We start from the raw sequence: 12,278 nt of genomic DNA, 5'->3' as shown, positions 1-12,278 counted from the left end.
CAACAATTCATGCAATCTGGACATGTGAAAAAGTAGAAAAATTTTGGGAAGATCTCAATTAGATACTAAATAAAATAACAGAAAACAATATACCAAAGAATCCAGAGATCTTTCTCCTAAGTAACATGAAAAACAAAGAATTTGGAATTGATTTGGAGGATGCACAAAAAAGATTTGTTAAGATAGCTCTAGCCATAGCAAAAAAATGTATTATGTCAACCTGGAAATTGGAAGATAATTTGAAAATACAACAATGGTATATAGAAATGAATAAATGTATTCCATTAGAAAAAATAACATATAGTTTAAGAAATAATATTGAAATATTCGAACAAATATGGGAGCCTTATATTAAACACAATAGCGAAAACCTACCGGGGACAATCACTACCTAAGTTAACGGAAGGAAAAGGAAATGAAAAGAATGGACTCAGTGGAATTTCTGGTGTATTTTTATTGAATGACAACATTGTCTGACTGGTTTAATGTATCCTAGATTTTATACCTTAAATGGACGGGAGGGGGGAGGTGGGGAGGGTGGGAGGGGAGGAGGGAGTGGGGGGAGAAAATGACATTGTATATGTGTGAAAAGGAAAAAATGTGTATCATGGTTAATGTGATTTATGGTGTGAAAAATAAAAAATTATAAAAAAAAACCAAAAAAAAATGTACACTCAAACGATGGGAGGAAACCGGAGACTCCAGGGAAAACCCATGGTAACCTATGGACTAATGATATGCATTACCACACAACTCAAGTGATAGGCAGCCAAGTCACTGTACACAGTCTTTTAGGCGTTCTGGAGGACATCTTTCCCTTCTTAATCTTCTTGGTGAGGTAGAATCCACCAGGAGAATTTGCAACTTCTCCAGACCCTCTGCCTTTTTGGACAGCACCTCCTTCACCTCGGTTGGTGATAAGGACTGTGAACTTCGGCAAGGGCTGCTCTGCTGAGCTGAATGTGGTGTTGGGCTGCTCTGCTGAGCAGGACTGCTTTACTGAGCAGTCAGGTCATCATCTTCTGAAAATATCTCTGGAACATTGTCATTGACAGGAGTCCACAATGGAAACTTGTCAGGGTCGTGAGTCGTGGGTGTGGCCACTGGATCATCCACCAATTTTAACTGGCCGATGTGGTGTTTCCATATTTTAGTTCCCACCAGTATGGAATAAGAACAGGGACTTCGCTTTTTCAGAATCACACCTCCTATTGTCTCAGTAATTCCGTACCAGCACTTGTTCTCCTACTTCTAGAGATCTGGTAAGTTTACTTGGAGACCTGGATTGAGACGTGGCTTATTCCTCATGAAGGCCGATGTTTGGGTGCACTGTGGAAAGTCTTGTCCTTAAGTTTCATCCAAACATCATTTGGTAGTAGAGTGCGGCGTGTTCCCATACGCTATGAGAAAATCAGCGAGCTTGTGATTCCGTGTAATGTTTCGGGATTTCTTTCTCTTCATGGCCTTTTTGAAAGTCTGCACGATACGTTCCATTTCCCCATTTGTGCTTGGGTGGTAGGGCGCTGATAAAATGTGTCGTATTGTAGCGGCCGTGTACCAGGCTGAGCGGGTGCACAGCGCGGTATCGCGAACTGTCGCCGGTGCAGTTCTGTGGGCATGCAGAACCCTAATACGGACGGCTCAATACTCACCTAATGGACCGCACATGAGAGATACTGAGTGCCGAGGAATGACACGTTGATCTGCTGAATCTCCTGCCAGAAGGCACAGGACACTCGCAAGGCTTAATTTAAACCTGCCGGTCCCGTGGATCGGCAGCAAACTCATAGTGACGTCCCACCTTGTCCCATGGAGCCCGGGACATGCGGTATATAAAAGAAGCTTGTAAACTCTGAATAAATCAGTCTTGAGTTGACTAATCTGGCATATGTGTTTGTATTACTTTAGTAGCTCTACCGTAGTAGTCGCTACAGTATATTGTTATTGCGTAGGAACACCTTAAAAGCATCACGTACAAACTGCGGCCCATTATCGGAGACTAGTTCTATAGGTAATCTCAATTTAAAGGTGCCTTAAAGGTGTTTGTTGTTTTCATGTGCGACATAACTGGCTATTTAAAGTGTGCATAGACAACAATAAGGAAATCTTTTCCCAAAAGGCGACCAGCGAAATCGATGTGAATCCTATGCCATGGTCGCGATGGCCATGTCCATGGGTTGGCTTCAGCTTGTGGTGCTTTGGGTTGCATCTCCTGACAAGTGTAACATCTTCTTACCGTTTGTTCAATATTGATTCCATTAATGGTTACCGGAGATGCACACGTACCAAAGCTTTCACCCGAACCATCCTTGGGTGGTTGTTGTGTAGCTCTGATAACATGGAAGTCTGCCATTTTATAGGAAAGATTGTCCTGATTCTTCATAATAAACAACCTTCTTCAATTGATATTTCATTACGTCGTAAATAATAAGGTTTCAGTTCGGAAGAGACGGCTTCGGCCTTGGGCCACCCATTTAATGTGAAATAAGGACCTTTGACAGTGTAGCCTCTTTCCATACTTCTTTGCTGTAATTGGTAAGAAATGAAGGTGTTCCTGATTATTAACACTAGCCTTCGCCGTCCATTTAATTATCTCATCTTTTTGTTCGATTTCAGGAAGAGGTAAGCGAGATAGGGCATCAGCATGGCCATTTTGTTTTGCTGGTTTATGTTTCAAATCGTAATCATATGCGGCGAGCAGCATGGCCCACCTTTAAATTCTTATTGCTGCGAGCCCTGGAATCCCCTTTTTAGGGCCTAGACTCAAACTCAGTGGTTTGTTGCCCGTTACTAAGGTAAACTTCCTACCATACAATTATTGGTGGAATCGTTTGACACCAAATATGGCAAGCCCTTCTTTTTCCAGTTCTGCGTAGTTACATTCGCAAGCTGTCAAAGACCAGGAGGTTGTTCCCTTTTTTTTCCATCACCTGTGATAACACTGCTCCTAAGCTCACTAGCAATGCATCCACCGCGAGGGTCACTTCCTTTTCTGGGTAGTAGTGGACAAGAATGTTGTCATGAGACATTAGAAGTGCTTTCAAACAATTGACTGTATTATGAGTTTCTTCATTCCAACACCATTTCTGTTCTTTTCTCAGCAAATGGTTCAGTGGGCTGCATAGCGTTGACATATTTGGAATGTGTTTTCGATAACAGTTAATCAAATCCAGGAACAACTGCAATTTGGCTCGATTTGTTGGGTAGGGTGCTCCGGTACCAGCGGTGTCCATTCGGACTCCTTCACTATTAATTGTGAAACCCAAATATGTTACGGAAGGTACCATAAATATACACTTGTCCTGGCGCAGATGGACGTTTGCTTGATGCAGTCGGGTTAGAACACTTTCTAACTTAAGTGCTCGGAGTCGTCTCAACCTGTAATTATAATGACATCGAGGCAACATCCCACATTTATGCCATGCAACAGTTTGTCCATGACTGCTCGAAATATGCTGGGGTCACTGATATTCCATATGGCATTTGGGTATAGGTGAATAACCCCAAATGAATATTGATGCCACATATTTGAGGCTTCATCCAATTCTACTTGCTAATATGCTTGGGTTAAGTTCAGCTTTGTGAATTTCTCTCCCCCATTCAGAGCCTGGAAAATTTCTCTGCTTTGGGCATAGGATGTTCAGGTATTTGTAGAGCCTGATTAATGGTGACTTTGTAGTCACCACAAATTCGGATTTCACCGTTGGCTTTCCACACTGGCACAATGGATTCTTTCCTGGATTCCTTTGTTTTCCAGTCTGTAATGTCCTGGTTCAACATTTCCCTTTTTTGCAAATGGTGCCATTCTGGGCTTATAGAACTTGGGTTCAACACCTGATTTCAAGTGTAACTTTGCCTGGACTCCTTGGATTTCCCCAGACTTTTTTCAAAAACAGACTGATATTAAGGACTTGTTCCAGTTTTGGCTTGACCACATCCTCCATGCCATTACGGATCCAATTTCCATCCAATCTAGTTGAATGCCTGATAACTTGTTTCTTCGATCAATGCTGGTCCCTTGGTGTCAACGATATAGAGGTGTAATCTTTTCATTGTCTGTTCCTTTATATTCCACGTTTACTAGGCATTTTCCAAACACCTTGACTTTCTCTCCATCACTGTATTTAACACCATGTTGGATTCTTTAATGGCAAGGTGTGGTAACAGTCGTATTTTTAACTTTAGTGGCATTAAAGACACTGCTGTCTCCGTGTCCAACTTCATTAAGCAGAGGATCGTTGTTGATTGTCACATGGATGTAGACTTCCAATTTCTTATCCTTTAATCTGTGAATGCTTCCAGTGCCTTGTCTTCCTCCGAGTTGTAAGTTTCACTGCTAGGCCTTTCATCCTTCTCCTCCATGGTTTTCACTCCAGAGGGCTGTTTTCCGCATCTAGATCTTCGCCTTTTCTCCTTCCCCCCCCACCTTGGTGGCACCATCTCTCTTTCTTGGACACTTGGCTCTTTGTCACATAGATGGCATCTAGATTTTCTGAAATAACAACTTTCTGGTTTTTTGGCAGCCGAAGCATTCTTGGCGGGAAAATTTACCCATCACCTGTGGTTCGCTTTGACCAATGTCCAGGTTGTTAACGGCCATTTGGAAACCCAAGGCTGTGCCATACGCCGACAAGGGTTACTCCTTTTATACCTAGCAATCGCTGTCTGGCACTGCGGTCCGCTAAACCCATTTCCAAAGCAACTAAGTTTCCCCACACTTACCGTTAGCAAGTAACAAGCAGTGTGAGGAGTAGGAAGGGAGGGGCTTAGGAGGTGCAGAAGAGGTGGGCACTGCAAAAATCATTCCCTCCGGAAACATTATTAAAATGACACTAAATACAAATACTTCACTGAGATAAAATTCACAAATACAGAATTGAGAAAAGATTATTAAAACCCATTTTTAACTGTTGCACTGGGAGCACATTAGATCAGAGCACATCCTATTTATTGTCACAAAATAAAACTGAAATGTACTAATTGCCTTTCAGTCTAAAGATTCGCCATTAGCATGACGAGAAAGAAAAGCAAATTAGGTGGCATGTTTCCTGTCTTACAAGAGAACATGGTCTCTGTTCTCATTGCTGCCATCAGGAAAGAGGTACCGGTGCCAGAAGACTCATACCACCAGGTTCAGGAAGAGCTGCTACCCCTCCACCATCAGTCCCCTCAACAACAAACTCAATTCATGACTCATTTAAAAGGTTAAAAAAAAAATTAAAGGTTCCATTATTGACACTAATATTACATTTAGAATGTAACATACATGAAATTCTTTAACTTTTTTCTACCATAAGGCAGTGAGTCGCCACTTTGTCCAGTGCATTTTATTGATTTTCTTTTTAATTCTCTCTGTATTGCAGTTTGTTTACACTCATTATCTGTTTACATTTCTTTGCTTGTTCACGTTTTACACTGTGTACAGTTTTTTTTGCACCACCAATCAGTGGTAATTCTGCCGCACCCACAGGAAAAAGATTCTCAGGGTTGTATGCGATGTCAAGCAGTGTCCCCCCAAGCTGTGCGTGCACGCACGTAAAGTGGGCTATGCGCAAATGTGCGCTACTCGATTCCTTCTGTGTGCTTGCACGCGCACAACTTAGAGGGAACACTGCATGTACTGTATATACCCTGACAATAAATCTTAAATCTGAAATGGTAGGATGCTTAACAGAGTGAAGAACAGAGGAAACTTGGGGACCAAATCCACACACCTCTCAAGGTTGCTGCATAGGTCTTTTTAACTGACCTATCGACCTATGGGATGCTGGGCTTCATTAATCAGGGGATTAAGTCCATGAGTCGTGAGGTGAGATTGCAGTTCTATAAATCTCTGGTGAGTCTACATTCAGAGAATTGTGTTCAGTTCTGGTCACCTCATTGTAGGAAGGTGTGGAGAGGGTGCAGAGGAGATTTACCAGGATGTTGCCTGGATTGGAAAATATGTCTCGTGAAGCAAGGTCAGACTTTTCTCTTTGGAGCAAAGAAGGACGAGAGGCGACAATGGAGGGCTACAAGATTCTGAGAGACATAGATAGGGTCAACAATCAGCATCTTTTTTCCCCAGGGCAGGAGTAGCAACCACTAGAGGTTTGATTCTGTTCTTTGCTTATACCTTGAAGAAGGGCTCAGGCCCAAACATCAGTAATATATCTTTACCTCTTATGGATCCTGCTAGACCCATTGAGTTTTTAAACCAAAGGACATCTATACAAAGTGAAGTGAGGAAGGTTTAGGGGAGACATCAGGGGGAATTTTTTTTATTACAAAGTTATGGTGGCCCGGAATCCATTGACAGGGGTGGTGGTGGAGGCTGGAACATTTATGCACATTTAGACAGGCACATGGATGAAAGGAAAGTAGAGGGTTACGAGGAAGGGAGGGTTTAGATTTTATTTTTGGAAGATATATATGTCGGCACAACATCATGGGCTGAAGGGCCTTTACTGTGCTGTAGCGTTCTTTGTTCTAGATCTAGATTAAGCTCATTAGGATGAGACGCGACTTAATAGAGTTCTACAAGATTCTGAGAGGCATAGATCAGTCAGCGCCTTTTACCTGGGACGGGAGGAGCAAACACCAAAGGACATTGGTACTGTTATGGAATAAGTTAATCTATTTATGAAATAAAATATATCTTAAGGGGTAAGGTTAGATTGTTGGGGTTTAGGTATTAAGTTTACATTCTACAAGAAACATTAACATTTCACAAACAGACATATCATTTGAAATGCAAGATTTATGCCTAAGTATAGACTTCATGTCTGCCAGTGTCTTTACAGAAACCATGAAAAGTGCCTATGAAGGCTTCACAAGAAAGTGTTAATGGGACTGATGTTGTAGAATTTGAAATGAGCTATTGTCTTTAAAGGAGCAGATGTCCAGGCTCAGCAACTGATAAATCTTTTGCTGTTAAAATTGGTGTCAGCTTGAAGTTTGCTGTTCTAAGAGGGGTCACATGGTTTTGTAAACACAGAGAGAGAGAGAGAGAGAGTTTTACTGCAGCAGGTTCTTGGTGAAGGCTTCAAAATTGGAAGACTTGATAAAGACCCCATTTGAAGACAGGTTTCGAGTTCTGAGTTCAGCCTATTCTAAACCCTTGTAGTCACTTATAAGAGGATGTGTCTGGTTTTTGTGTTTCTCCTGAAATAGGGGGGGGGGAAAAAAACTCTTTGTGTGGAAGAAGAGGTTATCTTTTGGAAAAATCCTAGAGGGGGCAAGTTTTTTCAGCAAGACACTGAAGTGGCTGATTGAAGGAGATCAGTTTGTGTGTGTCCAACCAACAAAAGACCTTCTTGAGCGGTAACAATTTAAGTTAAAGCACCGGAGCCTGGTGAAGATCATTGTGGGCACAGTGTGGAAGATTGGAGAAGTGAAAAGTGAATGACTGGACAGTGAAACAAAGAACTTTCCTGGACACATACACGGGCATTTAGGACTAGAGGGGTGGGGGTTAAGTTAAATTAATAGCAATAATTGATCTTATTTTTTAATGTATGAAGAAAATTAAAAAGATTTTTGTTTAAGCCACCATTGTCTTGGTGAAGTTGTTGCTGGTTTTTGGAGTCCTAACAATGGAGAGTATCAGGGGCAATTTTTTTTACACAGAGGTTTGCAGGAGTCTGGAATATACTGTCAAGGGCAGAGGCTGAAACAATAGGGACATTTAAAAGTGAGGGATAAAAGATTATGGGGTAATCTTGGGGAGGGGCAGGTATATATGGGCCGAAGGGCCTGCAAGTGTTCTGTGCTCTGGAACTTCAATCGCCCCTAAGGGTGACGTTCTAGAGCACAGAACACTTGGGACACGCACAGACTGCGGGGGGGGGGGGTGAACCGCAGAGAGGCCGCTGCTTCCAGGCAGGACTCGCCCAGAAGGGCCGTCCCGTCGCACCAGCGATGCAACAGGCTCAGAAAAAAGTCTCGCCCCGTCGGAAAAAGATCTGGTCACCTCCACACACACTCAAAATAATTACCCTTCAAGAGAGCAAACATGGCAATGGGAGTCGAACCAATTCAATTTGCAGGAGAGAGGAGGTGGTGGGTTGTGGGGGGGGGCTTCTGCAACTTAAACTCCTCCTGCCGCCTACCTGACGTATCAATTTCACCTCGAAACTCGCCTATTTAAGCCGAGAAAACTCCGCACTCACCTCCCATCCTGCTCGGCTGCGCCTCCTTCCCCGCTCTGGACCTTGCCCCCTCTCTCCTCGCAGTCGCTTCCTGCTGGCGGCGAACTCATGGCATCAGCCGCCAACTTCTCTTCGAGGCCAAAGTTGGGACAGTTCGCCGGTGCTTTCGGAGCAGCCTCTTTATTAAGAGAAAACTTTTGCGCCCGCCAGCCCTGATTTCTATCTGACAACCCCCCCCCCACTCCTCCTTTTCCCCTCCCCCCCCCCCCCAGTGAACGGGAAACCAGTTTGTCAGCAGACACCCTTTTTATTTAAATATATTATTCCTCCGTCCCATCGAGCTGGGTCCTAGTGCTGGCCGGGCCGTCTTCCCTCAGGTGCCGTTGTATAGGACGACCTCACCTTTGATGAGGGGCTCGCGAGGTTTTAACCTTTGCTGTTATGAAGGACACGACTCCACCTACTACTGAGTTTCTCCAGCGTCCAATTTATTTCTACCTCCATTTGGGGAGGGTGGGGGTGTTATAGCGATGCCCTTTGTATTGAAATCTGGCACTTGATGCTTGTTTTAAAAAAGCTAATCACAGTTATTTTAGTAACAAATCATAATTTTAAAGGTTTTATTTGCATATTTTAAAATAGACCCTCCCGTCGGCTCCTGTCTGTCACCGGCTGTGTATAATGCCCGACGGCAATCCCACTGGGCAGCTGGACCCCGCGGAGGCTCAAAACGGGGCATGCGCGAGGTTGGACCGGAGCCGGCAAGGAAGACGGCGGCGCTGTTGAGACTTTGCCGTCAAGGTATGGATTTTAGACCCGCCGTATAGGACGGCGAGATATATTTTCTTAGGGTCGTCCTGTACACCGGCATGCAAGATATCCAAACTGAGAGCGGCAAGACATGAAAAAAATACTACCTATGTTTTTACCTATACGTGGATATTTTCTTACGAATTTTTAATAACTATTAAGAAATAACGTTTATGTAGTTTTTAAACTGCTAATTTGTATTAGATTCAATAATCAAAAAGTATATATGCCATTTTATCGTCGAGTTTTGTGGCCAATTTTTTGGGTAAAATTTAGGGGGTCAACTGCTACTTTTGAGTAGGTGAGTACCCATGTCATTGGGAGCGTCAGGAGCTCGGATGGGCGGGTGGAAGGAAGCGGGTGGTAAGTCATGTTTGGGTTGTTGGGATGGGCGACTGGGGCGTCGACTATTCCATGCGTAGATACGGTATACAAATGGTCCCCTATTTACGCCCTATGCAACTTACGACCATCTATACATATGACCGAGAGGACTAAAAAAAGGAAAATATCTGTAAATATAAAAATTACACTCAGAGATCCAGGGGTTGTTTATTTTGACAGACCAACATGGCGGAGGCCACCAGCTGGGAGGGCGCTGGGACTCCTAGCTGCCGCCGATGTGTTCTATTTTTGGGATATGAAGGCAGTGGCGGATCCGGTGTTCAAGGTGGGAGAGGTGAGCACAGGTCAGGTGGTGGCGGACAATGGGTCTTTCCAGTGCAAGGTGGGCTGGGCCCTGGATGAAGTGCCGCGGCTCCAGTTTAAGAATGTGTCGGCCCGGAATAACATGCATCCGGCTTGCACCCATTTCGAGATCCGACAAAACGGAACTCTGATGTATGTCAGGGACCATCTGTACATACCATACATTTTCATTCGCCCCACACCCATTAACATTACCATTGTGAGCCCCGCTCATACGATTCCTGCCTCAGCCAGCATATTTCCATGAGCCGCACATTATACGTCAAAGAGCCACAAGTGGGTCACAAGCCGCAGTTTGGCCACCCCTGATTTATATGTTCTTGGAACAGCATTAGAAGAACTCAGCGGTTGTAAAGCATCCAGAGGAGGTAAAGATATATAACCGACTGAGCCCTTCTTCAAATAGCTGCCAGACCTACTGAGTTCCTCCAACATTTCTGTTTTTACTGTAAATCACAGCTTCTGCAGTTGTTCAAGTTTCACCAGAGAGCATTGCAGTACAGAAAACAGGCCCTTCAGCCCTTCTAGTCTGTGTCAAACTATTCTGTGAGGAGGAGTCACGTGATGGAGTAGTGGCCGGTCGGGGAACTCCAGCCCTCTCCAGAAAAGTAAAATAAAGACAGTGAAAAAACGAGGGCACAAACACAAATACCAAAATAAAGTGAAAATAAAGGTGTGGAGAAAATGGCAGCGAAAAAAAAGTCAAAAGCAATGGGAAGAAGAAAGGATGTCGGAAGAAGGTGAAGGCCTTACCTGTCCGAGGAGGCCCGCCACGGAGAGAGAAGCCCGCTCCCTAAAGTCAGTTGAAGTCCCGAACTCGGGCCTACAAAAATGGCTCACTGAGCCAAGCAAAAGAGTGCAACCGCGCATGTGCGACTCCTTGCGCATGCGCGATGCGCAAGATAAAAATAACACTGACGGGAGGGGGGAAACCAGCTGAGGAGTCGATCTCCACAGCTGAGAATGACAGCCACAACAAAACAGCAAGAGGAAAACACAGAAAATAACGAGAGCAAGAAAGAAGAGAGTAAAATCAAAGAAACAACAGATGACCAACCCAGAGGAAGAAGACCAGCAGCAAGACACTTCAAATAAAAATAAGAAGACCAAAAATACCCAACAAAATAAAACAAACAAACCAACAAGAAAACCAAAAGAGACAGAGGTAAAGGACACAGATCCTGGAGTGGACTCAGAAGAAGAGGAGGAAGAACACAGAGAAATGGAAGATGAAGGGAAGGGCAAGACAATGGATATTTTTTTTTAAAGAATATATGGAATCAGTAAAAGAATGGCAGTCACAAGAATTCAGTGAAATAAAAAGAATAAAAAGTACAGAAGAAAAAGTGTAGTGATGGTGAGGCCCTCAGAATAGCCTTTAGTTAGAGTCCAGTTGTGTACACACATCTAAGCACGACACTAGGAACAAGAATCTGACAGCAAAGGAAATCAAAGGGTCTGTCAACCACAGGCAGATTTAAAGTGGAAGCAGATGAAAATAGAGGAAAAATATTTTCAACAAAAGGACACCAAGAGGTGCTGAGAGATTGAAATCTTGGCTGAATGATGCACCATCAACAACCTCGCACTCAACGTCACCAAAACCAAGGAGCTGACTGTTGACTTCAGGAAGGTGCATACAGTCCAGTGATCATTGTGGGATCAGATGTGGAGAGGGGGAGCAAATTTAAATACTCGAGAGTCGCTATCTCGGAAGATTTTTCCTGGATCCAACACACTAATGGCCTTGAGAAGAAAGCACATTAGCACCTCTATTTCCTCAGGAGTTTGCAGGGTTTGGTTTGACGTCAGAAACCCTGGCAAATTTCTGCAGATGTGAGGTGGAAAGTGTGCTGACCTGCTGCATCACGGTCTGGTGTGGGGACACCAATACCCTGAGCATAAAGCCCTCCAAAAGGTATTGGACACAGCCCAGGAACATCACAAGTAAAACCCTCCCTCCATCGAGAACATCTACAGGAAATGCTGCCATCGGAGAGCAGCAGCAATCATCATGGATCCACCGCACCTAGTCCACTGCTGCCATCAGGAAAGAGGTGTCGGTGCCACAAGACTCACCCCCACCAGGTTCAGGAACAGCTGCTCCCCCTCCACCGTCAGACTCCTCAACGACAAATTCAATCAGGGGCTTGTTTAAGGATTCTTGTGCACTTTATCGATTTTTTTTCTCTGCATTGCAGTTTGTTTACATTTCTTTATTTGTTTACATTGTGCTCTGAGTCAATTTTTCTTTCTGCTGCCAATAAGTGGTAATTCTGCCTCACCCGCAAGAAAAAAAAATCTGGTCACAGAAGAGCTGTGACCTCCAATATGGGCTGAGATTTGGGAAGTGGGAATGAGATAAATGAGTAATATTTGTCCAATCACACAGTGGCAATTCTATGTCACCTACGGTGTGACTCATCCACGGTACCTAATAGCCTGAAAATGACTTGGAATGTCTGATCTTGGAAGCTCAGCCAGCTCAGGACTGGTCAGTGCTTGGAGGGGAGACTGTCGAGGAGGAACACCAGGTGCTGTAGGTTTCTGTGGGGGGCACTGGACAAAGTGGTGACTCTCTGCCTTACTGTAGACAAAAGTTAGAATTTCATGCATGTTACATACTAAATG

General features: G+C 44.0%; 1 protein-coding gene across 4 annotated transcripts in view; it reads right to left on the bottom strand.

Moving 5' to 3' along the window:
- The window catches only part of bnipl (BCL2 interacting protein like), a 72,099-nt gene extending 63,737 nt beyond the window's left edge, over positions 1–8,362 (bottom strand). For 2 of the 4 annotated variants that reach the window (XM_069940383.1, XM_069940384.1), the window contains exon 1: positions 8,151–8,362. In XM_069940383.1, coding sequence (XP_069796484.1) covers positions 8,151–8,239 — 89 coding nt within the window. In that variant the 5' untranslated portion in view covers positions 8,240–8,362. The remainder of the gene's footprint in view (positions 1–8,150) is intronic. The other 2 variants (XM_069940385.1, XM_069940387.1) reach the window with 2 other exon arrangements.
- Between the last annotated feature and the right edge of the window lie 3,916 nt (positions 8,363–12,278).

This window comes from Narcine bancroftii, chromosome 5 (assembly GCF_036971445.1).
Source record: "Narcine bancroftii isolate sNarBan1 chromosome 5, sNarBan1.hap1, whole genome shotgun sequence".
In the NCBI taxonomy this organism is placed as follows: domain Eukaryota; kingdom Metazoa; phylum Chordata; class Chondrichthyes; order Torpediniformes; family Narcinidae; genus Narcine; species Narcine bancroftii.
The sequence above is the reverse complement of the archived record's forward strand: the minus strand, read 5'-3'. Positions and strand labels throughout refer to the sequence as shown.